General features: G+C 50.8%; 1 protein-coding gene across 6 annotated transcripts; it reads right to left on the reverse strand.

Annotated features, from left to right (window-relative positions):
• Positions 1–468: 468 nt before the first annotated feature.
• Positions 469–27,364, reverse strand: SMARCC2 (SWI/SNF related, matrix associated, actin dependent regulator of chromatin subfamily c member 2). 6 transcript variants are annotated; one of them, XM_058673824.1, is made up of 30 exons: positions 27,139–27,331; positions 25,121–25,240; positions 24,495–24,580; positions 24,039–24,120; positions 23,851–23,943; positions 23,208–23,277; positions 22,912–22,981; positions 17,402–17,477; positions 16,816–16,947; positions 16,598–16,713; positions 16,137–16,261; positions 12,186–12,245; positions 12,015–12,052; positions 11,627–11,757; positions 11,319–11,390; positions 8,071–8,184; positions 7,527–7,680; positions 6,771–6,863; positions 6,419–6,538; positions 6,266–6,328; positions 5,648–5,906; positions 5,264–5,425; positions 4,910–4,974; positions 4,634–4,769; positions 4,386–4,552; positions 3,899–4,033; positions 2,534–2,915; positions 2,174–2,257; positions 1,832–1,897; positions 469–1,292 (listed from the first exon to the last, which is right to left on the reverse strand). In XM_058673824.1, exons 1-30 carry the CDS (start codon positions 27,247–27,249, stop codon positions 1,216–1,218), a joined length of 3,459 nt encoding a protein of 1,152 aa, XP_058529807.1. In that variant the 5' UTR covers positions 27,250–27,331; the 3' UTR covers positions 469–1,215. The 6 variants fall into 6 exon arrangements, with proteins under 6 accessions (XP_058529807.1, XP_058529808.1, XP_058529804.1 ...); XM_058673825.1 differs by lacking the exon at positions 1,832–1,897 and having other exon boundaries at positions 27,139–27,364; XM_058673821.1 differs by having other exon boundaries at positions 1,832–2,257.
• Positions 27,365–27,505: the final 141 nt, after the last annotated feature.

Raw genomic sequence — 27,505 nt, forward strand, 5'->3', positions numbered from 1 at the left:
AGAGAACACACAGGCATCCACAAGATAGAACTGAAAGCAAATTAATTTATAAAAAAAAAAAAAAAAGAAAGAAAATTTACAGAAAACTTTGAACAAAAGAAAAGTGCCAAGACGCAGAGAGGAAGAGAAACATGGGGACATAAGGAACGAAGGGCCTGGTGGGAGGGACCAGAACCAGTGTAGAGTCTGGATCAGTTAGCCTACATGCCAGAGTGTGGAAGAGGGGTGGAGCCAGCTGCCAGCAGAGGGTCACTCCAACCTCAGGCTGTCCATTGCTCTACTGCTCCCACACCTGGCTCCTCACCTGGGAACCCCTAGCTACCAGTCAAGGCTCAGTCCATCTTGGTAGATGAGGAGGTTGAGGGGCACCCACCCAGTTATAAGGACGAGAGGTGCTTAAGTGCTTTTTGAAACTTTGGGGTTACAAACCTCCTTTCTCCATGCCTTCCAGGAGTCACTGATACGACTCAGGACAGGAAGAAACAGCATCTAGTGTCCTCCCGTCCTCTATTACCTACCACAGAAATCCCCAAAAATACATTTCCCCACCAAATACACATAACGCTGACATCGACTAAGCAGGTGACTTTTAAAAACACAAACCGAGATCCCAAGAGCAGGGCATCATTGGCTGGGCTGGGGTGGCCTGAAAAGCACAGATGAGGCGGCGGCAGCGGGGACTAGCGCACAGGTGCAGCAGGCTTGGGGAGGTGGTGCTGCACTCTGTCCTAACAGCGACCTCCCCAGAACCCTAGTTCCCCTTTCTTAAAATTGTCACCCTCTAGAAAAATGTAAGCGCTGGTTATTTTGTAATGGGTTGAAGGGAGCTCAAATGTGGCTTTTTAAAATCTACTTCCTTTTAAAGGGCTTCATCTTTTTTATCCATAAAAAAAAAAATGCAGTAGTTTTGAGGGGAGTGCACCCTTAGAAGTGGTTAATGAGAACCTTGGAGGAACGCCTTTCCCAGCCCTTGCTTCGAGGGTGGCATCCCCGAACTATGCTCTCAGACAGGAGAAATAGCTTGTCACCAAGTCCTAGAACAAAATGGTACAAAAGCACACACCACTGCCGGGCAGGCAAGGGCTTGTAGGGCAGGAGCTTTCCTTACGTAGTGACGAACTCTCCAGGCTGGGGAAGGGTCCCAGTGGTTAGGGGAGGGTTGTTCCTGGAACCATGAGCTCCTTGAGGGGGTGAGGGGTGAGTCTGGCTGGCTGCTCACTGTGGAGGTGGCACAGGGGTGACTGTGCCTGGGCTCGGGGCTGTGGGATCTGGAGGCAGAGGGGTGCCTGGGTCTGTGGAGAAAAGGAAGGGAAATCAGCTCAAGTGAGCAGAGAATGGGGTCCAGACTCAGGCCACCACACACAAGCACAGGACCAGCCATGGCATGCAGTTGTGGTGGATGATGAGGTCCCCAGGATGTATAACTTTCTTCCCCACGCCTCCTTCCACCTCACACTGGAAAAACCGAGACATCCCAGCCATCCTGCTATGCCCACGGGAACTCTTGACCGTAATGGGAATGAGCAGAGGGGCGCTGGTCATCATGCAAACAGGGAGCTGTTTTCCAAGTTTACAGCTGAGGTGCTCTGTGCCATAGGATTCCTCTGTGACCCACCAGTCAAAGGCCCCCAAGTCACCCCCAAGGTGACAGCTGCCAGGCTGGGGCAAGGTGGAGGACAGCCAGAGGCCCTTCCTCCCGCATCCTCATTTCCCAGTGTTCAAAAAGCTTAGACTGTGGAGATTACAGGACCTGACCCCTTCCCCACCTGCCCTCCCTCCTTCCATGTGGACCCCTCTCCCTCACCCTTTTCCCCTTCTGACCCCTTCTCACCTGGCAGTGGGCTGGCACTGGGCAGGAGGTTGCCCTGAACAGCTGCCACAATGGCAGGGCTCTGGGCTGCGGCGGATCCGAGCCCCGGCCCGAGAGGCAAGGAAGATGGCATGGTGGTGGTCGCCGGCAGGTTAGGATGTAGAGGGTTCGCCATGGACACAGGCAGGTTAGGTGGGGGGAGAGTGCCCGGGGCGAACGGGAGATGGTGGTGATGCCCATGCAGGTTAGGAGGAGGGGGAAGGTTAATACTGATGGAGTCAGCTAGGCTACCAAATGGGATGATGGATGGAGCGGGAGGAGGAGGAGGCGGCATGCCAAAAGGCAAACCTAAAGGAGCATTACCCGCCACGCCTGGGTGCCCGCTGCCTGGCACTGCCCCTGGCATCACTGAGGGAGGAGTTTGTTGGCTGGGGAACGGTGAGGGGCCTGGGAAAAAAGAGGGGTGGTGAAGATTAGCGGTGCTAAATCCCCCTCACCAGGTCACACAGTGACAATGTACAGGAACAGTATAGCCACTCTTCCCTAAAGGTTAGACACCACCCTTCTGCTTCCTGGCACTGTGGGTTTGGGAAGGGATCCCTCCTGGTTTAGAGGCAGAACAGGTGCACCCCTTGCAGGGACAGAAGCTAATCCTTGTCTTCAGGCCCACCATATTCCCCTCTAAGGAGAACTGGGACAGGAGTTCTGGAACCCATAACTTACCATGGGGTCCAGGGGGGGGTATCCCTGGTGGGACTGCCCCAGGCTGTGGGGCTCCAGCTGGTTGCTGCTGCTGCGGCCCCACTGTGGACCCTGCTTGCCCAAGCTGTTCCGAAGGACCCAAGCTTCCTGGAGGTATCCCACTGCCCACAGGAGCTGGGGCCATGGAGGCTGGAGCCACTGCCAAGCCATGGACCACGGCTGGCCCAGCAGCCCCTGTTGGGGGGATTGGCTGGGACCCTGGGGGCAGGGTTGGCGGAGGCTGCTGCTGCTGCTGGTGCATCTGCTGGAAGTGCTGCTGCCGGGCCCTCATCTCTGCGTACTTGAGCTGTTCCATGTGGAAGGCTTGTCTGTCGGCCAAGAGCTGCTGCCGCTGATACTCCAGCTGCAGGTGCCAGTGGAGTGCTGTTACTTGATTTTCAGAAGATCCCCAGGCACATACCTTGCCCCCTGACTTTGTCATCAAGACCCTGCCTCTCATTCTGGTGGTTCCTATAATCTACATTGCGTGCTTGGGCTTCCTCCATCCTCATCACCTAACCCTCCCGGCTGCCCTTACGGCCTCTCTGCTATGGAGTTAATCTGGGGGCAGACTTGGCTCATTGCAGCTCCAAAACTTTGAATATGCCATTCCCTTGAGCAGGAAATTGTTTACAGTTCTTATCAATTCCAGTTCTCTTCTCCTGAAGCACTGGCTAGCAGCTCACTTGTTCAGGAGAAGCATCCCAGATCACACGAGCAGACTCTGAGCATTGGCTTTATGGTGATCTCTCATGACTTGGTCTTTTCATTTGACTTACTGCCCCTGGAACCCTCCCCACCTCACATGTAGCACCAGGGCACCAGTCTGCTTAAAACAGGAGTGACATGGTGGTGGCATTATTTGAATTTATCAGACACTTCAGGCACCATTAACTGCTTCTGATGTCTCCAATCAGACTAAGTTCTCTGAAGGCAGGGTCTCAAAGAAAAAGGGTTCAATACCATGTCTGTCCCACCCCCTTTCCGACAGCACCTACTAGAGCTAAAGCCATTATCCTCTCATCACACCTTCAACCCACAACCAATCAACAAATATTTACTGAGAGTCTACTATGAGTCAAGCATTGTTCAGGGACCCAGAGATGCAGCAAAAAGCACAAGGCCAGAAGACCACAGTCCAGACTTTGGGTTCCAGGCTACACAGGTGGTGTATAATTCCTAATTGCCCAGGACTGGTCTTCCTTCCCTGGCCTGTCCTGTCCTGCTGGGTCTCAGGCTTTGTGCACTGCTGTTTCTTGCTCATAGCCCCCAGTCCTGGACTGAGGTCTAACTTTGTCTCCAGGAGGATTCTAGGTTCCCACTGAGACCCTAGGGGAGGCTACTCACTGCTTCTCGCTCCCGGTCCATGATCGTCTCTAGTTCCTCAAAGTGCCGGAGTTTGATCTCCAACTTCTTCATCTGTGTTTCCACCAGCAGAGCCACCAGAGATTTGATCTTCCTTTCCTCAACGGCGGCTAAGTGCTAGGAAAGGAGAAGTGTGACAGCCCGTCAGCAGCAGTGTCCAGAGCAACAGTCATGCTCGGGGAGAAAAGCAGGGTAGACACTGGTGGGTTTATAAGCAAACTTGCTGCAGTAGTAGCGCTAGCTTGATATTTTTTAAAGAGCGAGAGTACCAAGGATAAGACAAACAGTCAAGTGGTTATAGAACAGGAAACAGATCTAGAGAGTCTAGAAGATTAGAGATGACTGATACTTCTCAGGATAAAAATTACAAGAACACAGGCCAGCAAGGGGTGAGCAAAGAAGAACTCCTAAGACAAGGAGATCAGGGACATGCACATCGTCTTCCCTGGGGTCTTTCGAGTGTGCCCACCTTGGCCTTCACAGCGGCAGCAGCCAGGGCAGCGGCAGCAGCAGTGGAAAGGTTGCCTTCACCAATGTCTCGCTCCACCTTTGTCTTCCTCTCCCCTTCCGACTCCACCACTTCCTTCAGCACTTCCTCCTGCCCTTCCTTTGGCTCCTTCTCCTTCTCGGGATCAACTGGGCCAGGACAGGGCTGAGTTAGTCTGACGGTTTCCCCTGTCTTTCCTGGACTCACTGGCACCGATCTGGGATGCTCACCCATTGGGTCGCCATCACTCTTCTCAGATTCCTTCTCGCTGTCGCCCTCTTTCCCTTTCTCTTCATCCTTTTTGGGAGCCTCACTTGTTTTCTCCTTGGCCTCCTCCTCTCCAGTCCCTCCTCCCTCTCGGGCTTCCTAAAGTCCCAATGAGAGGAAAGGGGAGCATCAGGCTGGGGTGGCTCTCACCCCAAGGGCCACACTGGGAACAGAACTTATTTGCCCACCATCACAGGGCCACACCTGCCCCTTCCAGCCTGCGTTCAGTCCCTCCATACCTTGGGCTCCTTCTTCTCATCTGTGGCCTGGCCCTCTGCACGGGTGTCATCAGTCCCACTCTCCTCTGGGCCCATGGGGAAAGGAAAGGAAAGGAAAGGAAAGGAAAGAGGAAACGTGTAGTTGAATCTGTCTCTTTAACACTTTCCCAACAGTCCCTCTACCAGCCAAAATATTAGGGACAGGACCAATAAGAAGCCACGCCCCTAAGGTGAAACCCTGAAGAAAAGACAAATTCTACCAATTCTTGCCATTGTGTCATGCCCTAACACCAATGTGGGGCATGGGTGGCTTTGGGAGGCTGGGAGCTGAGGCTCTTGGTGAAAAGGGAGAGCTGGAAACGAGCCAGGCCTCACCAATTCGCTCTGGCTCATCAGAGGTGGTTCCTGCAATGCCGCTGCTTTCCAGACCGAAGGCTGGGTCCGCCTTGCCTGTCACTTTGGCTGCTTCCTCCACTTTCCGAACATGGGCTTCTACCAAGGCTGTGGGCACCTCTTCCTTCATTTTGGAGAACTCCTCTGCAAGACCCAGGGAATGTAACTGGGAGCTGTATGAATGGGTAGCTCTGGCCTGCCCCCACCACAAACACCTTTTCACAAGCCCCTACTCAAAAAAGACCAGCATGGCACCTGGACAGGCTACTGGGCGGTGGCCAGAGAGGAAGGCAGACTTGCAAAGTAAGTGTTGGCTTAAGAAAGGGGCCCCCACGCACACCAAGAAGACCAGAGCCCCCAAGTTACCTAGGGCAGACTTTGCAGCAGCAGAAGCAACACGGGGATCGACGACAGAGGCCAGGAAGGCAACAGTGCTCATAACCGGGTTGCCTGACTGGCTGAAGGGGATGGGCTGGTAGGCCAGGGGACCCAGCGAGGCCTCCGAGTCCTCCAGGTATGGGTCTTCAATGGGAAGACGAAGAAAATGCAAGATGCACTCGTCCTGGGTACGGCTTCCCACATGCTCAGACACTTTGTTCCAGTCATCCTTGTACATTTCCAGTGCCTAGTGGTAGTGGTGGAGACACAACTCTGCTTACTTAGCCACTTCCCTTAGATGTCAACTTCCCCCAGCCTACCAAGGGCAGCCGGGTTCAAAGCTCTCTGTGTACTGGCATTTGTGTAGACTGCTGCTGGATCCAAGTAGCACTGAGAAAGGATATGCAGTTAATGACATGTCCCATATCCCTGGCCTGGAGCTGTTTCTTGGGGCAGGTGTGACGCCCATCAGGAAGAGGAGAAATTGGGGTCAAGATCCTGCTCTGCTCACACCAGACTCCATAAGCTCTCCCCACTCAAAAGGGCAGCCGGCCCCCCCAGCCACTTCTGTTCTCACAATAGAACTCTTTTCCTTGCCCCAGTTACCTCTAGGAGCAGCAGGGTCTCTTGTTCTGTCCACTCTCGAGTGGCGCTGGCCGCGGCTTTACTCTGCAGGGCACACAGGTAGGTCAGGGGAGAGGAGCCTGGGACCTCGCAGGAGAGCAGGTCCTCTAGCCCCAGTCAGCCTAGGCTGCGTACCTTGGAGGGGACACTCTTCTTTGTGTACATGTCTGTGCGCAGCCCGAAGTTCTGCATGTCTGTTGGTTTCTCCTTGCCTTTATCGGGAAAGTTCAGCATTTGTTGGGAAGCAGAGGTCTGCTATTTGTAGAAGGAAAAGAGAGAGGTGAGCACAGGTGACCACCGGGAGCCAGGGGCAGACAGAGAGAGAAAACAGACAGAAGGAGCTTCCTTCCCGAGCCAGGGGTGCCCGTGGGCGGGACTTCCTCCCTTACTGCTGTAGCTCCTCTGCTCTCATGTCTCTTTTTTCCGGGCAGGGGACCCCCAATAAAGGGGCAAATAAGAAGCTCAGCGGGGTCTGCACCCCACCTACCAGCTCTGGCTTGCCCTTAGCCGTCTCTGGCACCAGGTCATCCAGCTCTTTGCCCTTCCGCCCAGCCTTGGTATCAGCATCAACCTGGCGGCCCTGGGGGACAGAGCTCGGCGTCATGGAAGCTGGGCAGGAAATGACCAGGCCACAGCCCTGGAGGCCTCAAGGCCAAGTGCCGGGTGGCCCAAAAAGCTCTGGGGCACTCATGCCACTGTTCCAGTTCCCTGATTAATTAGACATGCAGTTGGCATGGTGTCCATTTGTATTCACATGTATCTTTAAAGTTCTGTTAGGAGCTGGACAATTAGATTCTAATCCTAGATTTGGTACTCTGTGACCCTGGGCAAGCCACATAACATTTCTTATCTTTACAGATGAAATGGAAGTGGAAAAAATGGAGGTGATAATAATTATGAGACAAAAATGAAAAAATGTGGGAAACATGAAAAAGTTTAGAACTGTCATGCAAGCTGATTATAAGCCCTACTCCTCCATCCGCTCCATCCTCTACATTGGCCTATCTGCTCCCTGAGGACAAGAGCATCTCTGCTATCTCAGAAGTCCCCACAGCCTTGGGGACAGAGGCTGAGAGAGGATGCTAAACATGGGACTGAGTCCTGTAGCCCTTTGTATCCCATGGGAAAGGAAGCAGCCTCACAATACTCCTGAATCATTACCCTAAAAAAAACAGAAAAAGAAAAGTCCAAAGAAGCCCAATCTTACCCAAGCCCACTCTGTCCCCACGGCCCCTCGTCCTACCTGTGGGGTCTTCGGCTGCAGAGGCACCAGCCCCGATGGTGTGTCGGCCAGGACATGGAAGTGAGAGGTGGGTGGAGGCCCCATTGGGGTTGGACGGCTCTCAGCATCCACTTGGTAGTTAATAAGACCCCACTGTTCAAGAAAAGCATGGACCCTGTGGGGAGGGAGGCAGAGTTAGTCAATGTGGAACAGTCAGAAAGGTGCCTGGGGGCCCTGCCTCTCCTCCTCCCCTGGTCTCTTCCACTTATTCTACTGTCTGGGAAGTCCCGTTGTTTAATCAACACTCAAATTCCAGTGACACCAAGTCTGCATCTCAGCCTAACCTCCCTTCACACCCTGTCACCCACTTCTACCTTCCCAGAGAGCAGGTAAAACTGAACCCCTGCCATTCTATCACAGACCCAGTCCTTTCTGCTTCATCCCACACCTCAACTCCCCAAACCTGTACTTCACCTTTGTCTACAGGTGTTCATCCCAGTCCTTTCCCTGATGGTCCTTGTTTGCATCTCTACTTCCGTACCCCTTTTTAGGCAGCAATACCCACCTCATGATGGCACAGACATCCCCAGCCAGGTTCCGGCGGCAGGCAGTGGAGGTGAGGTACTCTTGGGGGTTAAGTCGGTAAGTGTCAATCATGAAGTTTCGATAGGCCAAGTAGCTTAGAAGAGAGAGACGAATAAGAGGAAGAATGAATGCAAAGCAATAGAATAGGTAATGACTCCTATACCAGTTCCTACAGACAGACTTGCTATCTTACTTCCTATACGCTGGATGCCTGCTATGTGCTGGGTGTGTGGGATTCTCACAGGCCTTACATTTTCCTTGCCAGGGTCATAAGCACATGAATTGTCTTCTTGGCTACCCTCAGGGATGTTTATCTATCCAACTTTTAGGAAAGAAATAAAAAGAAAAGGTGCCCTTGTCTTCAAACTTAGATGTTAAAGAGAAGCCTTATTTGTTCATTTACATATGTATAACATGGTGAAAAGAATATTTTGGGAGTAGGCAAGGTGCTTCATTAGGTTAATCCTCAATCTGCTAGCGCCAGCATCCCATAAGGACACAAGCTCCTGTCCCAAATGCTCCACTTCCAATCCAACGCCCTGGGTATGGCCAGGGAGAACAGCAGAGAATGGCCCAAATATTTGGGATCCTGTACCCATGTGGGAGAGCTGAAACAGGCTCCTGGCTTCAGATCAACCTAGCTCCAGCCATTGTGGCCATTTTGGGAATAAAACAGCAGATGGAAAATCTCTCCTATCTCTGTAAATCTGCCTTTCCAATAAAAAATAATTTTTTTTTTTTTTATTGGAAAGGCGGATATATAGAGAGGAGGAGAGACAGAGAGGAAGATCTTCCCTTTAATGGTTCACTCCCCAAGTGACCGCAACGGCTGGAGGTGAGCCAATCCAAAGCCAGGAGCTCTTTCGGATCTCCTACACAGGTGCAGGGTCCCAAAGATTTGGGCCGTCCTCCACGGCTTTCCCAGGCCACAAGCAGGGTGCTAGATGGGAATCAGGGCCGCTAGGATTAGAACCAGTGACCATATGGGATCCCGGCATACAAGACGAGGAGTTTAATCACTACATCATTGCGCTGGGCCCAAAACCAAATAAATCTTAAAAAAAAAAAGAGGGCCTGGGGGAGTAGCCAAGCCACTGAAGTCCTGGCCTTGAACACGCTGTGATCCCATATGGGCATCAGTTCTAATTTCGACAGGCCAACTACCCATCCAGCTCCCTGATTGTGGCCTGGGAAAGCAGCAAAGGACAGCCCAAAGCCTGAATCCACATGGGAAACCCTGTAGCCACAGGGAAATCCAGAAGAGGCTCAGCACTCTGGGCTCCCGACCTCGGATTGGCGCATCTCCAGCCACTGGGACCACTTGGGGAGTGAATCAACGGATGGAAGATCTTCCTCTCTGTCTCTCCTCCTCTCTGTATATCTGACTTTCCAATAAAAATAATAAATCTTAAAAAAAAAAACATTGTATGTTTTCAAGTTGGGAAGCTGTAACTTCAAACTCTAGTTCCACTGATGGACTCAACAAGTTTGATGTAATGGTGTAGGAGCTTGAAAACTGGGAGCTGGGGCCCGGCATGGTAGACTAGTGGCTAAAATCCTTGCCTTGAACGCACCGAGATCCCATATGGGTACTGGTTCTAATCCTGGCAGCCCCGCTTCGCATCCAGCTCCCTGCTGGTTGACGGGGAAAGCAGTCAAGGACGGCCTAACACCTTAGGACCCTGCACCCTTGTGGGAAGCTCCACAAGGCTGGCTCATCTCCAGCCTGGCTTTGAATAGACAAAGTTCTAGCCATTGAGGCCACTTGGGCAGTGAATCTAATGGATAGAAGATCTTCCTCTCCATCTCTCCTCCTCTCTGTATAGCTGCCCTTCCAATAAAAATAAATAAATCTTTAAAAATAAAACTGGTAGCTGCTATGTTGTATAAAGATTAAAAACTTGAGCTGGGGCCCAGCGCAATAGCATAGTCCTCGCCTTGCACGCGTCGGGATCCCATATGGGCACTGCCATATCTAATCGCAGCGGGCCTGATTCCCATCCAGCTCCCTGCTTGTGGCCTGGGAAAGCAGGCCCAAAGCCTTGGGAACCTGCACCCGTGTGGGAGACCTGGAAGAGCTCCTGGCTCCTGGCTTCAGATTGGCTCAACTCCAGCCGTTGTGGTCACTTGAGGAGTGAATCATCAGACGGAAGATCTTCGTCTCTGTCTTTCCTCCTCTCTGTGTATCTGCCTTTCCAATAAAAATAAATAAATCTTAAATAAAAATAAATAAATAAAATAAAAACTTGAGCTGAACTAAAGGATGCAGTTCCATGGTAGTTTCACTATTTATGAATGATATCACCTCATGCAACAAACAACCCCTGTGTAACTTGTAACATGACTGCAGCACCCATTTCTAAAGTGAGTGTGAGGATTCAATTAGTGAATGCACAACACTCAGGAAAGTGCCCGGAAGACAGTCCTCAACAGATGTAGGCCATCGTCATCATTTACCAATTTACACCAACAATTCAGTGCCTAGTCCAACCCTACTGGTGTATCATCTTGAATTTGTGTCACCTAGCACAGCTTACTTTTCCTTCCTTTTCATACACACCATTTCACCAGAAAAAAAGGAGGAGAGAACCAAGCTACGGGGCAAGAAATGTGGTGAGAATAGAGGAGGACCTCAGAAAGGGAACAATGAGGGACAAGTTAGATGAAAATCTCTTCAGTTCTTGGTCTCACTACTTTATCAGGCAGTAGCCCTGGAGCAACCCTAACCGAACAAGACCTTTGAGTCACCAAGTTTGGCCTAAGGCCAACTTGGAGGAGATGAAGTCTTCTGAGTCCCAAGTCTGTACTTTACATTAACCAGTTCTATTCATCGCTCAATTCAATCTTAGGTCTTCTCTGAGGTCCTTCTCTTATTTTTCTCCAGAATCCACTCTCAGGACCAGTCTGGTAACAATCATTGGTATTCTAAAGCTGCTACTTGCGATCTTTAGAGACCTGTATTTTAGATAGTATTGTCGATTATAGCAAGACTCTGTCCCTTGTTAAAGGAATTCAAAGCACTAGCGCAGGGAATTGCTCTGCATAAAGTAGGCTTGATAGCACAACTAGGAACATCCTAAAGAGCAGATGCCCAAATGCTGGGCTCTAGATAGCACATTTTTATAAGCCTAGCATGCAAGGACCTAGCATGTTTGCAAATGCTGCTGGTCAGGAAGGCAAAAGGGGACAGAAGGGAGAAGGGGAACCCGTAAGCTGAGATTTCCTTACATCTCTGGTGTCTTGGACTTGTTCTTGCCGTTAAAAAACTCAGGGAGAGCTCTTCGCTCAATGGCATGCACGCTGTAAAAGAAGTCAGAGTGGACTCAGGTGAAGGGCTAGAGGAGGCCTGGGAACTCCAGAAAGAAGAAAAGCCTAGAAGGTAGGGGGACAGACTGAAACTTCAAGAAAAAACTGGGGGTCAGGGAGAACACCCCACCAGGGCTCCACTACGTCTATCTAGTAGAGACAGGAGAAGCAGAACAAAATTCCCTGGGCCCTGGAACAGGGAAATCACTCAGGGAGAAGCCAAACAATACCTGTTGTAGTCAAACCAGGCAGCATAGCTGGGAATGATGATGTGGTGGGTCTGCTCGGTGACGTTGTCCTCATGCAGGTCTGGATTCTTGGTCTGCTCCCCCTTGTTCCCCGTGCTGTTCTCATCCTCATCCTATGAGTATGGAGGCTGCTGGACACTCAGCATTTCCATGGCCCCTCAGCAACCCTCTGCTCCCCCCAGACCCCTGGAAAGGGGGCGCCAATGATGGGTGACAGGAATGAGCAGGCAGGGGCCCCAGGACTCTAAAAGGACTGGAGTTTTGAGCAACAGACAAGATTTGTCTAGGGTGGGCAAAGTCTGGACAGAAGGAACTTTGCAATCAGAAATCAGAATCCCATAGAGGAAGGGCCTCTCCAAACTGGCTCCACCTTGCCCGTGGTCTCCATGCTCTCATCCTCCTGCTCATCTGAAAGAGAAAGACACTGAGATAGAAGGCTGGAGCCTCCTGAGCGGCAAGAAGGAGGCCTGCTGCAAAGCCGGTCTGGCCAGGGGAGAGGCAGCAGCATAGCCGGCTTGGGGAGGAGGGGCTCCCATCTTACCTAGGTCAGTCATGGTGCCTCCTTTCACTGGAGCTGACTCTGAGTCCTTTTTAGTGTTCACTGCCAGAACAGAGTCACCTTGTCAGGTAAATTCTGCCCACACTGAGTCTCTCTACTATCAATAGCTCTAGATATCCTACTTTGGCAAAAGGCGTTCTCTGACTACTATAACCAGTAACTCCCTCCAACCAGTCATTCTAGGACTCAAAACATTCACTACTTTCTCTCCTTCTCCACGCAACACACTTACATGTTTTCTACATATATATTCACAAATCATTCTTGTCTATGACAGGCCCCCATCTCCAACCATGTGTCTGGAAGCTTGCAAAGGACTCCTATTTGATCAAATCAGTCTGTTGGGCAGAGGAGGGGAACATCCAGCCTGTAGGCCATACAGGGACTGTAAGGCCAGACCAAACGTTCGGACTCAAAATTCAATAAATTATACCCAACTAATTTTTAAGTTGATAATTATTATTATTTTTTTTAAAGATTTATTCATTTTATTACAGCCAGATATACACAGAGGAGGAGAGACAGAGAGGAAGATCTTCTGTCCGATGATTCACTCCCCAAGTGAGCCGCAACAGGCCGGTGCGCGCCGATCCGATGCCGGGAACCTGGAACTTCTTCCGGGTCTCCCACACAGGTGCAGGGTCCCAATGCATTGGGCCATCCTCACTGCTTTCCCAGGCCACAAGCAGGGAGCTGGATGGGAAGTGGAGCTGCTGGGATTAGAACCGGCGCCCATATGGGATCCCGGGGCTTTCAAGGCGAGGACTTTAGCCGTTAGGCCACGCCACCGGGCCCAAGTTGATAATTATGTATGACCTGTCAATAACACTGTAAATTTCCAAGTGGCTTTTGGCAGAATAAAGGTCCCCATCTCTACTGTTGGGGAATAATTACATCTCCAATGGTTTTGAAAAACAGCACACTGTCCTCAATTGAATTCACACACGTAAGTTCAGGAGAAAATAGGAAAGAGTTGACTGACAAGCAGGCAGGAGGTAAAACTTCTCTCTCAGTGACCCGGTAACCCCACCCTGAAACACACTGTTGGAACAGCAGCAGCTAGTCTATGGCATACAGTACAGCCAAGCAATGGTCTCCAAAATGAAGTTCTCACATCAGCTGCAAACTTTACCCACTAGAACACATTAGGGGAAAGCCAAAACTTTCCTCGGTATCTGTTTTCATTATCCTTTACATTTTTGTTTTTTAGATGCTTAATTTATTTTTATCTCAGAGGGAGAGAAACAACAGATATTTCAGATCTGCTCATTCACTCCCCAAATGCCCACAACAGCCAAGGCAGGGCCAGGTCAAAGTCAAGAGCCCAGAACCCAGTCCAGATCTCCTAAGTACTTCAGCCAACATCTGCTACCTCCCAGAGTGCACATTAACAGGAAGCTGGAATCAACCACAAATTCAGGAGTCAGGACTTGAACTCAGCACTCTTACATGAGATGAATTAACATCTTACCCACTATGTCAAACACCCAATTCAATGTGTTTTCTAATGCTGAAATCTATTATGCTGGTAGGAATGCATAGTAGAATTTTTGAGAGGCATGTATCTGGTACAAAAGTTAGGACACTACTTAGGACACCAGTATCCTATACTGGTTCAAAACCAGGCTCCAGTTCTGATTATAGCTAACTGCTGGTATAAACTCTGGAAGGCACCAGGTGATGGCTCAAGACACTGGATCCCTGTAACCAATGTGGAAAATCCAGACTGAGTTCTGAGTTCCTTGCTTCACAACCTGGTCCAGCCCACACTGATGTGGGCATTTGAGGAGTGAATCAGCACATAAGAATTTTTCTTTCAAAAAAAACCCCAGAAATAAATAAATAAATAAATAAATAAATAATTTAAAAAAGATTTTTCTTTCAGTTTTTCAAACAAAACCTTATATATATATATAAAAAAAAAGTATAGGGCCCAGGGCCATAGCCTAAATGGCAAAATCCTCGCTTTGCATTCATCAGGATCCCATATAAGTGCCAGTTCATATCCTGGCTGCTCCACTCCCCTTCTAGCTCCTTGCATATGGCCTGGGAAAGCAGTGGAGGATAGCCCAAAGCCTTGAGACCATGTGCCCATGTGGGAAACCTGGAAGAAACTCCCGGCTCCTGAACAGCTCAGCTGTGGCTGTTGTGGCCACCTTGGGAGTAAACCATCAGAAGAAAGATCTTTCTCTCTGCATCTTCTCCTCTCAGTACATCTGCTTTTCCAATAAAAAAATAAAATACATTAAAATAAAAAAAAAAAAGTACAGCACCCAGTGCCATGGCCTAGCAACTAAAGTCCTAGTCTTGAGCAAGCCGGGATTCCATATGGGCACCAGTTCTAATCTCAGCTTCCCATTCAGTTCCCTGCTTGTGGCCTGGGAAAGCAGTCGAGGACGGCCCAAAGCCTTGGGACCCTGCACCAATTTGGGAGACTTGGAAGAGCTTCAGACTCCTGGCTTTGGATTGGTTTAGCTCCAGTCATTGTGGTCACTTGGGGAGTGAATCACTGGACGGAAGATCTTCCTCTCTGTCTCTCCTCCCCTTATGTATCTGACTTTGCAATAAAATAAATAAACAAATCTATAGCAACCACCGGCAAACACTGAGGTGAGACACGCCACGTCACACTGGGCCACAATACCCACCAATACACTCAAGCCTGGTTGTGGGGGAGGGAAGAGTGTGCAAGCCTGGTAGGGGAGTAGTGGGGACTCCCCTGCTGGGCTACTGCTCCTGTTGGTGAGCATGAGAGCTGGAACTAGGGGCAGAGCAGGCTGGGCAGGGTTATAACACCTGTTGGCCTGCATGTGAACTGGATTAGTGAGAGAGCCAAGCTGTGCTAACCGACTGTATCCATTTGTACAGGCATGAGACAGAGTTAAGACAGGTGGGTTGAACTTTGCTGTGGCATCAGCTGGCAAGGACTGGGACTGGGGGGCAAGTCCTGCATAGCTGGACTGCAGAACCGCCTGGAGAGTACAAGATCTGGTGCAGGGAGTGAGTCCAATGGGGAGGCTGTGGGCTCCTACAACTTCCACTGGTGAACATGCCAACCAGGACTGGGGGTGGGCCTGACTGGACAGGCAGTGGCAACTGCTGGCATGAGTGAGGGCTGGAGGGTGGAGTCAGTTGGGTTGAGTTAGGTTTCAACACCCAATCATGTGTATGAGAGCTGAATAGGATGTGGGACAGACTGCACCAGTTCACTATACATGGTGGCAGGCACAGGAACCAGAGCTGGGGACCTGATCCAGTGAAAGTTACCAGGGGACGCTCTGACTGGGTTTCAGCTCCCCCTGCTACAGGTGAGGACCGAGCATGTGGTGGGCAGGGTTGAGCTGGGCTGCAGCACCCATTGGTTTGCAGAGGAAAGAGGGCAGAACAAATCGATCAATTACCCCAGTGAAACTTGATAACAAACTTCTAGGTGACTAGAGACTCTAAGGTGGACTATGCCAGCGAACTGATCTTGGAAAGATTTCCTCATCCTTGGAGTGGTGGTATCAACAGCATCTCAAAACTATGAAAACCACTTGAGCAGAACCCTCAGAACATGCTCCACAATGGAGACCCTGGGATAACATCGAGTACTGGGGAGGCTGGGCATGGTCTCTTCCATTGCATCCTCCCTTCCCCCAGATACAGGAAGAAGAAAAAGAATGTGTAAAAAATGGTCTTGCCCATTTTCCCCTGATTCTTGACCCTTCCCACTCTGATCAACTATGTAAACATCACCAAAAATAAAATTTAAAAACATATTTTTAAAAAAGTATAAAGAAGTAATAACGGTTTGGAGACAAGTACTGTCAGGTGCAAAACAGTCCAACTCAGAGATGGGTGTGAAGTTACAAGATTTCCTCTGACAATGAACATAGTGTCAATCATCAGCTACATTTAAGGGTAAGAGCTGGACCTGGCACAGGTCCATACCTGTTTTGGGCAGTGTCACCTCTTCCACATTGGGGACTGGTGAGGGCTCATCCATGTCCTTAGTCAGGTCTTCCTGCTCCTCTTCCCTGTGGCCACGTTTTGATTTGGTGTAAGGTGTTGAGGGGCTGGGAAATACAAGGATGAAAGAGAACCTAGTCATCCTTTGTCAACAAGCCCTTGGAAATAAAAGTTCAAGCAAGAGGGAGAATCAAGGGTAGACCTACAGGGTAACAGGAAGTGGCAGAGGCTTTGCATTTGGTGATGAAGCTCCCTTTAAAGGTTACTAACAACTGGAACTAGAACTGGGCAGACACAGACCCCCCACCTTCCCTGTCAGGACACCTGCAGCGTGTGGCATTTCTAAGTCACGGCAGCTAGTTGTGGGAAAAGATTTGTCTTTCTTTCCTTCACCTTTGTGTGCAAAGAACTGTGAACACATGGAAAGGTTAGTGCTACTGTACCCTTTCTTAGCATTCTTCTTCTTAGCTTCTGGGGTTGGTGAAGGAGAGGGGGAACGTTTCCTCTTCTTATAGTTCCCTCCCTTCTTGTCTCGTCGATCTGAATCAGGGCTGTTTACCTACAGCGTGAAGAACTGGGCTAAGTGTCAGCCTGCAATCCCCAGCAAAGACTTGTTCTGAGGCACATGTTAAAAGGGCTCCAGGCAGAAAGAACATTTCACCTCATCAGTCAAGGTCTTAGCTGAAATCTTCTTTCGGCGGGAGACAGGGTTTTTGTCATCATTTACTTCATAGTCTTCCTCATTCATCCACTCATTGAAGGTGTCTGTGTCCAGGATCCACTTAGCATGAACCTGAAACACAAAGGCAAATGGTGCCGGAGGGAAGCATGAAGGCATCACTCTCCCTAGGAACCCTTGCTAAAATGAGTAGGTGATGCTGGGCTTGGGATGCCAACATGCCACACTGGAGGACTTTGGCTTTGAGTCCCATCTCTGCTTCCAATTCCCCTTTGGAGACGGCACGTAATGGCTCCAGGAGTTGTCACCCACATAGGAGACATGGACTGAGTTCCAAGCTCCTGATTTCAGTGTGACCTAATGCTGTTTTATTGTGCATATTTGGGGAGGGAACCAGCAGATGGAAAACCTCCTTCTCTGTGTCACTCTCTGCCTGCCTTTCAGATAATACGAAAATAAATAAACAATAGCTAAACAAAGTCCCAGGACACAGGAGCCTCTGTCTTCCTGCCAGAAGGTGGTCTGCTCTCGGCCTGCCCCTTGGGGCCGGGGCACGAGGACAGCTTACCTTCCTTGGTTTCTCAGGAGTTGGTGCATCTTCCACAGATGCTTCGATTTCACTGGCTGGGATCCAGGTGTCATAACTGCCACGGGAAACGGAGCACAAAGGAGGATCAATGGGATAGAGTGTAGCTCTTTCAGAAACATGGACAAAAAGGACTAGGTTCTGTTGGTTTATTTTTGGGGGCTATTGTTTTCCCAAAGTCTATTGAAATATTACATAGAATATAGAGAGAGAGGCCAGCACTGTGGTCCAGAGAAGCGAACTCCTGCCTGCGACAGCAGCACCCTGTCTCAGAATGCCTGTTTCAGGCCTGGCTGCTCTGAGCCAATATGCCTGGGAAAGCAGTGGAAGGTGGTCCAAGGACTTGGTCCCTGCAACCCACACGGGGGATTCACATGGAATTCCTGGGTTTTGGCTTTGGCATGGCCCAGCCCCAGCCATTATGACCATCTGAGGAGTAATAAAGTGGACAAAAGTTCTGTCTTTCTGCCTTTTCCTGTCATTCCACGTTCCAAATAAACATTTTCTTTTTTTTCTTTTTTTTTTTTTTTTAAAGCAGCAGAAGGTGGTCCAAGTGCTTGGGCCCTTACATCCACATGGCAGGCCTGAAAGAAGCTCGGAGCCCCATGGCTTTGGCCTGGATCTTCCCTGGCTATTGTGGCCATCTGGGGAGTAAATCAGTGTGTGGGAGAGTCTGTGTCTCCTCCTCTACCTATAGCTAAGCCTTTCAAATGAACAAAACATAAATCTTCAAAAAAAAAAAATAAAGAAAGAACAGGTCCTTCCAAACACCAGTGCTGTTCCTAGATCACCAAATTCCTGCCAAAGGCGAGGAATAGGTAAGGAGGTTCCCATGCAGCCGGCTGCCCAGTCAGGCCAGCAGTAGAACACCCAGGAAGCAACTGCCTACAAGAGCCACTGATGAGAGGGCGACCTCTACTGGACAGGTGAAGAAACCTCATCGCTACAGGCCAGGCACTGAATGATCCAAAAACTTTCCCCACCTTTTTTTTTTTTAATATTCATTTATTTTTATTTGAAAATTGGATTTACAGAGAAGGGAAAACAGAAAGAAAGATCTTCCATCCACTGGTTCACTCCCCGAGTGACCACAACAATCGGAGCTGAGCTGATCCAGAGCCAGCAGCCTCTTCGGGTCTCCCACGCGCGTGCAGGGTCCTAAGACACTGGGTCATCCTCCACTGTTTCCCAGTCCACAAACAAGGAGCTGGAAGGGGAATGGAGCAGAGGGGATACAAACTGGCGCCCATATGGCAGGACTTTAGCCACTAGGCTATCACTCCAGGCCCCAAAAACTCCCTAAGTGCCTGGTGGGAGAAACTTCAGGATTTCAAAACACATCAGCAATTCCAGAGCACAGCTATTGGTGCTTTGCAGGAGGCAAGTAAGGCTTATTTGGCTGGCCTTATTCAGACACCAACCTGTGTGCTATCTGTGCCAAATGTGTAACCATTCTAACAAAAGACATCTAGTTAGCATGGTACATATGTACAGAATGCTTAAGAATCCACTATGTGGCCCGGCAGCGTGGCCTAGCGGCTAAAGTCCTCGCCTTGAAAGCACCGGGATCCCATATGGGCGCCGGTTCTAATCCCGGCAGCTCCACTTCCCATCCAGCTCCCTGCTTGTGGCCTGGGAAAGCAGTTGAGGATGGCCCAATGCATTGGGACCCTGCACCCATGTGGGAGACCCGGAAGAGGTTCCTGGTTCCCGGCTTCGAATCCGGCCCTCTGCGGCTCACTTGGGGAGTGAATCATCGGATGGAAGATCTTCCTCTCTGTCTCTCCTCCTCTGTGTATATCTGACTTTGTAACAAAATAAATAAATCTTTAAAAAAAAAAAACAAGAATCCACTATGTGGGCAAAGCTGCCACCTGCAGTGCCAGCATCCCATATGGACACTGGCTCAAATCCTAGTTGCTCCACTTCCATTCCAATTCCCTAACAATGCCCTATGAAAAGTATTAGAATATGGCTTACGTACTTGAGCCCCTGCATTCCTGCATTTAGGGAGACCTGAATGAAGCTCCTGACTCCTGCCTTCAGCCTGGCTCAGTCCCAACTATTGTGGTTATCTGGGGAGCAAACCAGAGAATGGAAGATCCCTTTTCCTCTCTAACTCTTTTAAATAATCAACCATTAAGGGCCTGCATTGTGGTAAAGTAAATTATGCTGCTGCTTGCAATACTGGCATCCCCTATCGGTGCTGGTTTGAGTCCTGGGTGCTCCAGTTCTATTCCATCTTCCTGGGAAAGCAGCAAAGGATGATCCAAATGCTTGGGCTCCTGTACCATGTAGGAGGCCACTCCTTCTCTCTTTGGACTGGCCCAGCTCCACCTGTTACAACCATTTGAGGAGATCTGGAAGATCTGTCTGTCTCACCCTCTGTACTTCTGCCTTTCAAATAAAATAAGTAAGGCTTTAAAAACCCATTAAAGGGGCCCGGCGCCATGGCCTAGCGGCTAAAGTCCTCGCCTTGAACACACCGGAATCCCATATGGGCACCGGTTCTATTCCCGGCAGCTCCACTTCCCATCCAGCTCCCTGCTTGTGGCCTGGGAAAGCAGTTGAGGGCGGACCAATACCTTGGGACCCTGCACCCACGTGGGAGATCCAGAAGAGGTTCCTGGTTCCCGGCTTCGGATCGGCACAGCATCGGCCGTTGCGCTCACTTGGGGAGTAAATCATCAGACGGAAGATCTTCCTCTCTGTCTCTCCTCCTCTCTGTACGTCTGACTTTGTAATAAAAATAAATAAATCGGGCCCGGCGGCGTGGCCTAGCGGCTAAAGTCCTCGCCTTGAAAGCCCCGGGATCCCATATGGGCGCCGGTTCTAATCCCGGCGGCTCCACTTCCCATCCAGCTCCCTGCTTGTGGCCTGGGAAAGCAGTTGAGGACGGCCCAATGCATTGGGACACTGCACCCGCGTGGGAGACCCGGAAGAGGTTCCAGGTTCCCGGCATCGGATCGGCGCGCATCGGCCCGTTGCGGCTCACTTGGGGAGTGAATCATCGGACGAAAGATCTTCCTCTCTGTCTTTCCTCTGTATATATCTGGCTGTAATAAAATGAATAATAAATCTTTAAAAATAAATAAATAAATAAATAAAAATAAATAAATCTTTAAAAAAAGAAAACATTGGGCCCGGCGGCGTGGCCTAGCAACTAAAGTCCTCGCCTTGAATGCGCCGGGATCCCATATGCGTGCCGGTTCTAATCCCAGCAGCTCCACTTCCCATCCAGCTCCCTGCTTGTGGCCTGGGAAAGCAGTCAAGAAGGAGGCCCAAAGCCTTGGGACACTGCACCCATGTGGGAGACCCGGAGGAGCTCCTGGCTTCAGATTGGTGCAGCATTGGCCGTTGCGCTCACTTGGGGAGTGAATCATCGGACGGAAGATCTTCCTCTCTGTCTCTCTTCTCTGTATATCTGACTTTCAAATAAAAATAAGTAAATCCTTAAAAAAAAAAAAAACATTAAAAACAAAGAATTCACTATGATGCATGATGGGAAACATTTTGTTCTCAAGCAACTTTTTATTTTGTAGTTCTGAACATCAATTTGTTTTCCCCCATGAGGAATAGGCCCCTAGCTAAATGACTGAATAGGGACAAAAAAAAATCAAGGGACAGAAATTAGGTATTGACAGTTTCTCTATTTTCATTTCAATGTGGATTTTAAATGTAAGTACAGAGATGGAGAGCATTCATGCAAGCCTAAATGTTTCAATTTCCAATAGTTCAGCTTTATAGCAGTTATTCCTAACCTTGTCAAATTTCTTTAGACAATGCCAGCATTTGGATTAAAAAATAATAAGTTTCTTATTGATATAAAAATGAATGGAAAATAATCTGGAGAATAATGTTTCAAATAAAAAGAAATGACAAATGCTTAAATGATGGCCATGCTAATTACTCCTGATTTAATCACTGCACATTGTTGCAAATGTGTCAAAATAGACTGTACCTGTGAATATATATAATTACTATGTGTCAATTGAAAATGAACCTAAAAAATAAGAGAATCAGAAAAACCATCTTAACATAACTACTCTTGATGTTCCATATGTTTTCTTCATTAATTTTTTCTCACAACTTTAGCCCTATATAATTGCAATCCTACTGTTATTTTACATGCTACTTTTTTTTTTTAAGATTTATTTTATTTTTAATGCAAAGTCAGATATACAGAGAGGAGGAGAAACGGAGAGGAAGATCTTCCATCCGATGATTCACTCCCCAAGTGACTGAAACGGCCGGTGCTACACCAATCCAAAGCCAGGAGCCAGGAACCTCCTCCAGGTTTCCCACATGAGTGCAGAGTCCCAAGGCTTTGGGCCTCCTTGACTGCTTTCCCAAGCCACAAGCAGGGAACTGGATGGGAAGTGGGGCTGCTGGGATTAGAACCGGCACCCATATGGGATCCCGGTGCTTTCAAGGCGAGGACTTTAGCCGCTAGGCCACGCCGCCAGGCCCAACTATAGGTAAATCTTAACTGTAAAAAGTAGCATGTAGGGCCTGGCGCCATGGCCTAGCAACTAAACTCCTTGCCTTGAAAGCACCGGGATCCCATATGGGCGCCGGTTCTAATCCCAGCAGCTCCACTTCCCATCCAGCTTCCTGCCTGTGGCCTGGGAAAGCAGTTGAGGAAGGCCCAATGCATTGGGACACTGCACCCAAGTGGGAGACCCGGAAGAGGTTCCTGGTTCCCGGCTTCGGATTGGCGCGCACCGGCCCTCTGCGGCTCACTTGGGGAGTGAATCATCAGACGGAAGATCTTCCTCTCTGTCTCTCCTCCTCTGTGTATATCTAGCTGTAATAAAATGAATAAATCTTAAAAAAAAAAAAAAAGATTTACCTATAGTTATCCATGTTATTTCCTACTACTTTAAATGCTGCATAATGTCTTCCTACAAAAAATTTGCTTACACCCCTGCGCAATATCCTAGTGGCTAAAGTCCTAGCCTTGTATGCATCGGGATCCCATATCGGCGCCAGTTCATATCCCGACTGCTCCACTTCCCTTCTGGCTCCCTGCCTGCGGCCTGGGAAAGCAGTCGATGACGGCTCAAGGTCCTAGGGCCCTGCACCCACATAAGACCACAGAAGTAGTTCCTGGCTCCTGGGTTCAGATCAGCTCAGCTCTGGCCATTGTTGTCACTTGGGTAGTGAACCAGTAAATGGAAGATATTTGTTTCTCCTTCTCTCTGTAAATCCAACTTCCCAATAAAAATGAATTTTTTTTTTTAAAGTGCTGAAGCCATGTTTTGACATTTGCTGTTTGGTCTCCTGGGTGACCATTTCATACATGAAGCCCGATCCTTATAATCTAAGCCTTGTCTACTAAGTCCAGACAGAGAAGTCACAGAGTTAAGTGGGAGAACACACTAACCAATCTAAAAATAACCACCAGGGAGAGCCTTCTTGCACTGCTAGACATTCCAGGACAACAGGGACAGACTCTCAAACTCACACCTGCCTCAGCGACCCATCCTCACCTGTCAGGGTAGTAGCCCCAATGCAGAAGGACCTGTTTATCCCTCTTCATGACTGGCCGTACCCATTCCTCTGGGGACAGAAAAGAGAGGAGATGAGCTAAAGGGCATACATACAACAACTGGAAGAGCCCTGCTACAGCACTCCCCTGCTATGGTAGAGGACAGGCAACAAAAACTCAAGGTGGGAGGAGGATGGGGGCGGAGGAGGGTGAGGCCCTGAGGCGGCATGCTGATGGAGCAGTCCTCTGCCTCCCATCCAAGCCACCCACAGCAGGGCAGGAAAACCCAGGTCCCACCTTCTTCTAGGTTCCCTGGGACAGGATACACCACATGGGAGGCATTGTTCTTATCCTCAGTGACTGTCCCCTGGATGGCACAAGGAGAAGCAGGTCAACAGGGACTCTGAGTGATGGATACAAATTAGAACTTAACCACAGTGAGCTCCCTATTAAAGTCAGTCTGCATTCTCTAAGCATATGCTAGCTGAGCAACACAAGGAAACAGCTCAGCCCAGACCATGCTAAAAACACAAAAGTCAAGTCACTGAATGTTGACATAGAAATTCTAAATGCATCCTCTACATGTGGGAAATTTAGAGGTGGCTAGATATTTCCATCAGTGACATCTGCTTGTTATTACCAAGTTCCAAAGAGCAAGCGTTTCATTGATCTAAAACCAGATAATCTCCAGCTCAGTGGAAATGGATGCTTTCATCCCCCAGGCCAGTGGGATCTCTAAGAACAGTGATCCCAATCTGCACACACTGGGACCCAAGAGCAGCAAGCAGGGACAGCGGCCCAGGCTCCCACCCATGCCCCCGCCCCGGGACAGGCCCTCTTCTACCGTACAAAGCCTGACACTCCAATGCTGCTGCTCAGCAGGTAAAACCCTGGGGAAAGTCACCTGGGCTCAGACACCCTTCCTACCCTGCCCGCTTACCTGGTGCCTCTTGATAATGTCCTTTAGCTTCCCTAGCAGTTTAGGTTCAATATCTGGGCAGAGAAAAATGTTCGGTCGAGACAGGCAATTATTCTGTGGGGAGAAGAAATTGATAGGACAAGAGTTGGGAGCAGGGTCCTCACGGAGAAAAGGGAGACGGCAGTGTGGGGAGGTGTCTCAACCATTACCTGCACCAAGGACTTCTCAATGGTCATAAACATTTCCACGTTGCGGTCCATGCGTGATGGGTTCTGGAAATCGTAACGGCGCCTTTTGAAGAGAAAACAGTCTAGTGAGTAGGGCTGCTCGGGTCTGGGTAGGGTAAGGCTAGGGCCCATTTTCACACAGGAAGCTGTGAGTCCACTGACCTCAGCTCCACCAGTCCCTCTGCTTGGCCCAAAAGGACAGAGACACTTTAAGAGGCCAAGCCCCAAGGCCCTTTTCCTCTATAGTACACACCCTGACACACAGGTACACACTAAACTCCTTGGAGACTATTTTGGCCCTGCTTCTCAGCCATTTTTCTAACCCAGAAGAAGAGAGCTACAGAATTACTACCTATGCCCTCCCCTATGTGGAAAGGGGCCAGGAACCACGGTGGAGTCCCTCTGTGCTACCCATAAGAAGCTAAGGAAGCATCTCACCATCCTTGGTCACTCTTGAATTTGTAGGCAGCTGCCAGGATGTGGCACAGGGAGCCTCCTGCTTTGAAATCTAGGAAACATTTGATCTACGGAATGGAGACAGCAAGAAACATGTGAGATCTAAATCAGAGATTCTCTCCTCAGTTACTAATTTCTTCACAAAATCCCTGGTGAAACTGATGTCCCTCTCATCACCTGAATTCTATAACCCTTGAGCGACTGCGACATGTGCCCTGCAGGAGGGACAGGGGACCAATGTTCGTCACCCGGCCCCAAGCACCAACTTTAGCGGCACTTATTGAGTTCCCCCTTTACCAAGTGGAAGAGGCAGGATTTGAACAGAAACCTATGCAAATCCCAACCACACCCCTTTAACCCGGCCATGAGAGTGGGACTGAGCACACATGTTCCACAGTGACTTGTTGCACAGAGTGTTACAAAAACAAAAGGCACAGTAAACTGGGGATTAGGCCAAGTCGGGCACCGAATGACCAGGGAGAAGCACGGGAAGAAATAACCCAAATCTCAAAAAAGGCGATACTGACCGATGGATGCCTCCCACGCCAGCTGGGGCAGTGAGTATGGGGGGTGGGGAAGGCAGGGGACATTCCAGCTTCTGCACTCACCGGCAGTTTAGTTAGTGGAGCATTGCTGACATGTTTGCCAAAAACTTCTTCCTGAAATTGTAGCAACTGTACAACCAGGCTAGACAGCGACTTGTTGGTGGGTGGTTCAGCTTGTATATACTAGAGAAATGGAAAGTCAAGACCCCGAGTAAACTGTCTATCCCCTCCACATCTTTCCCCTACAGGCTCTGGAAGAACCTGGGCAAAGAAAACAGTGCTTTTCTTCCCCATGTGTTTAAGTCCTTAGAAAGAAAATGGTGCAAGGATGGCCCCTGGAAACCTCTAACCAGGAAGTTAAAATTCAGTTTCCACCAGGTACGGGTCCCCAGGGTAGGGTGTCATGGGTGAGGGAAGCTTCACTGCCAGACCCTGTTAATGTGGCACCTGTTCTCCAGCCAACAGCACCAAGGGCTGTAAAATCCAGAAGGAACACAGAGTTCAGGTCTTGGAATGAAACCTGCGAGACTGCAGTAAGTGCAGTTCTTGAGGAAACTTCATGGGAAGCCAACAGGCTTCCCTGTAATGCGGCCTATTAGGAAAGGTGCCAAGAAGTGAAGGTAGGCCTCGACCAGAGAGTGTGGGCTTGCGACCCGCACTTGTGCTAGGAGCTGGCACCTGCATCTCACTCCTCCCCAGCGGGCTGGGGAAGAACAAGGCACCATCAATGCGGTCTGAGGAAACTACCTGAGTCAGGCGACCCTTGTTTTCCCAAACACCTTCACATCCGGACCACCTGCCTGCCTTGCACACAGAGCCAGCCACCTAACCTTCTCTTTACCTTTTGACCCTGTTACCTACTGGATTCCCAAGCAGAAGACAGAGCAGCTCAGTGAGAGGTGTGAAGGGAAAGGTGAAGGACAAAGGGCCCGGAGCAGGGGGTCACAGGCTGTTAATTCTTCCCCCAGGGCCCCTCAGTGATTTCCCTTTAGAAGGGCAGAGGTACAAGTGCAAGCCACACACAGGTTCAGCAGCTAGGATTCCCACACCAGAGAGACCCCTGGGGCAGGGACACCCCCCCACCAACCCGCTCAGAAACACGGCTGGTGAGGTCCTTGGCATGCTTTTGACAGGCTACAAAGATGGGCAGCAGAGCCCAGACTCAGCCAGGAGAATCCAGGAATTGGAGGGAGTGCAGGGGGCAGAGAGGCAGCTTGATTCTGCCACCCCAGAACCAGGCCCCAGACAAAGACACCAGGAATGCTCTGCTGGGAAAGCAAGCCAGGTGAGGCTTCTGGGACCCTTCTATTGACTGCTACCCCAGTTCTCCTACCGGGGATGAGGGGCTAGAGTTATGAGGGTGGTCTTCCCCCTTGGTCCCCAGCCCAGGGCAGGGCCAATCTGGGCTGCAGACTGCAAGCTGAAGCCCAGGAGCCGCGGCCCAGAGACCCCCCGACCCCGGGCTCCCTGGTGTCCTTCCCGTGGAGCGGAGTGGTGGAGGGAGACAGGTGGTCTCGGGTGGGAACCTCTCCCAGGTCCCTGACAACCCGCCTGGCCCGGGGCTGTTTACCCGGCCGCAGGGCTCAGCTCTGTCTCTCTGGACACACACAAAAGCACCGGGGAGGCCTCGGCCCCCCGCTGCTACCTAGCTCCTTGGGGAGCCCTGGCGGTTGTCTGGACGTGGTGGTGTGTGTGTGGGGGGGTAAGGCTGGGCGGTGGAGGGCGCCCGCTCGGCACCCGATGCACCCCAGCCCGGCCGTCTCCACCCCAGAAAGAGCAGGAAAGGCGATGATGGCTCAGGGCCGGGTGGGCTGGCCGGCACCGGGGCAGCAGAAGAGGCAAAAAAAGGGGGGAAAAAACCCCAAGGGGCAGAGGGCGCAGCCGTGCGGGCGGGGGCAGGGATCGGCGGCCCGGGTGGGGGTGGGGTGGGTGGGGGAGGCTGGGGGAGGGGCGCGGCCCGCGGGGCGCTGCCCGGAGGCCGCGGGGGAGGGGCCAGGGCGGCCGGAGCCCGGGGGGCGCGGGGCCGCGGGGCTCTTTGTCCCGCCCCCGGCCCCGGGGCGCGCGCGGCCCAAGCCGCGTACCTTCTTGTAGTTCTTGCCGAGCCACAGGCGCACGTTGTCGAACTGGGTCACGGTGTCCGCGGCCTCATAGTACTTCACGTTGGGACCGCCGTCCTTCTTCCGCACCGCCATCTTCTCGGGCTCGGGCCCCGCCGCCGCCGCCGCCGCCGCCCGCCCCGCTCCGCTCCGCTCCCGCCTCCTCCGCCGCCTCCTCCTCCGCCCGCCTCCCCGCCGCCTCCCGTCGCCGCGGCCGCCGCCTCCCGCCGCCTAGGCCGGCCCGGCCTCCGCGCAGCGCCGCCTGCCGGCAGGCCGCGCGAGCCGGCGGCGGCAGCAGAGTCCGGTTTCGGGTGGCCTCCCTGGCAGCGGCGGCCGCGACAGCATCTAGGGA

Source organism: Ochotona princeps, chromosome 15, assembly GCF_030435755.1.
Source record: "Ochotona princeps isolate mOchPri1 chromosome 15, mOchPri1.hap1, whole genome shotgun sequence".
Lineage (NCBI taxonomy): Eukaryota > Metazoa > Chordata > Mammalia > Lagomorpha > Ochotonidae > Ochotona > Ochotona princeps.

Coding starts and splice junctions, on each gene's coding strand:
- SMARCC2 (XM_058673821.1), bottom strand. CDS start 27,249: ATGGCGGTGCGGAAGAAGGACGGCGGTCCCAACGTGAAGTACTATGAG. Junction 12,246..16,136: donor GGTGACACTGCCCAAAACAG/GTATGGACCTGT, acceptor CTGTTCTGGCAG/TGAACACTAAAAAGGACTCA. Junction 2,916..3,898: donor TGGACCGGGAGCGAGAAGCA/GTGAGTAGCCTC, acceptor TGGCACCTGCAG/CTGGAGTATCAGCGGCAGCA.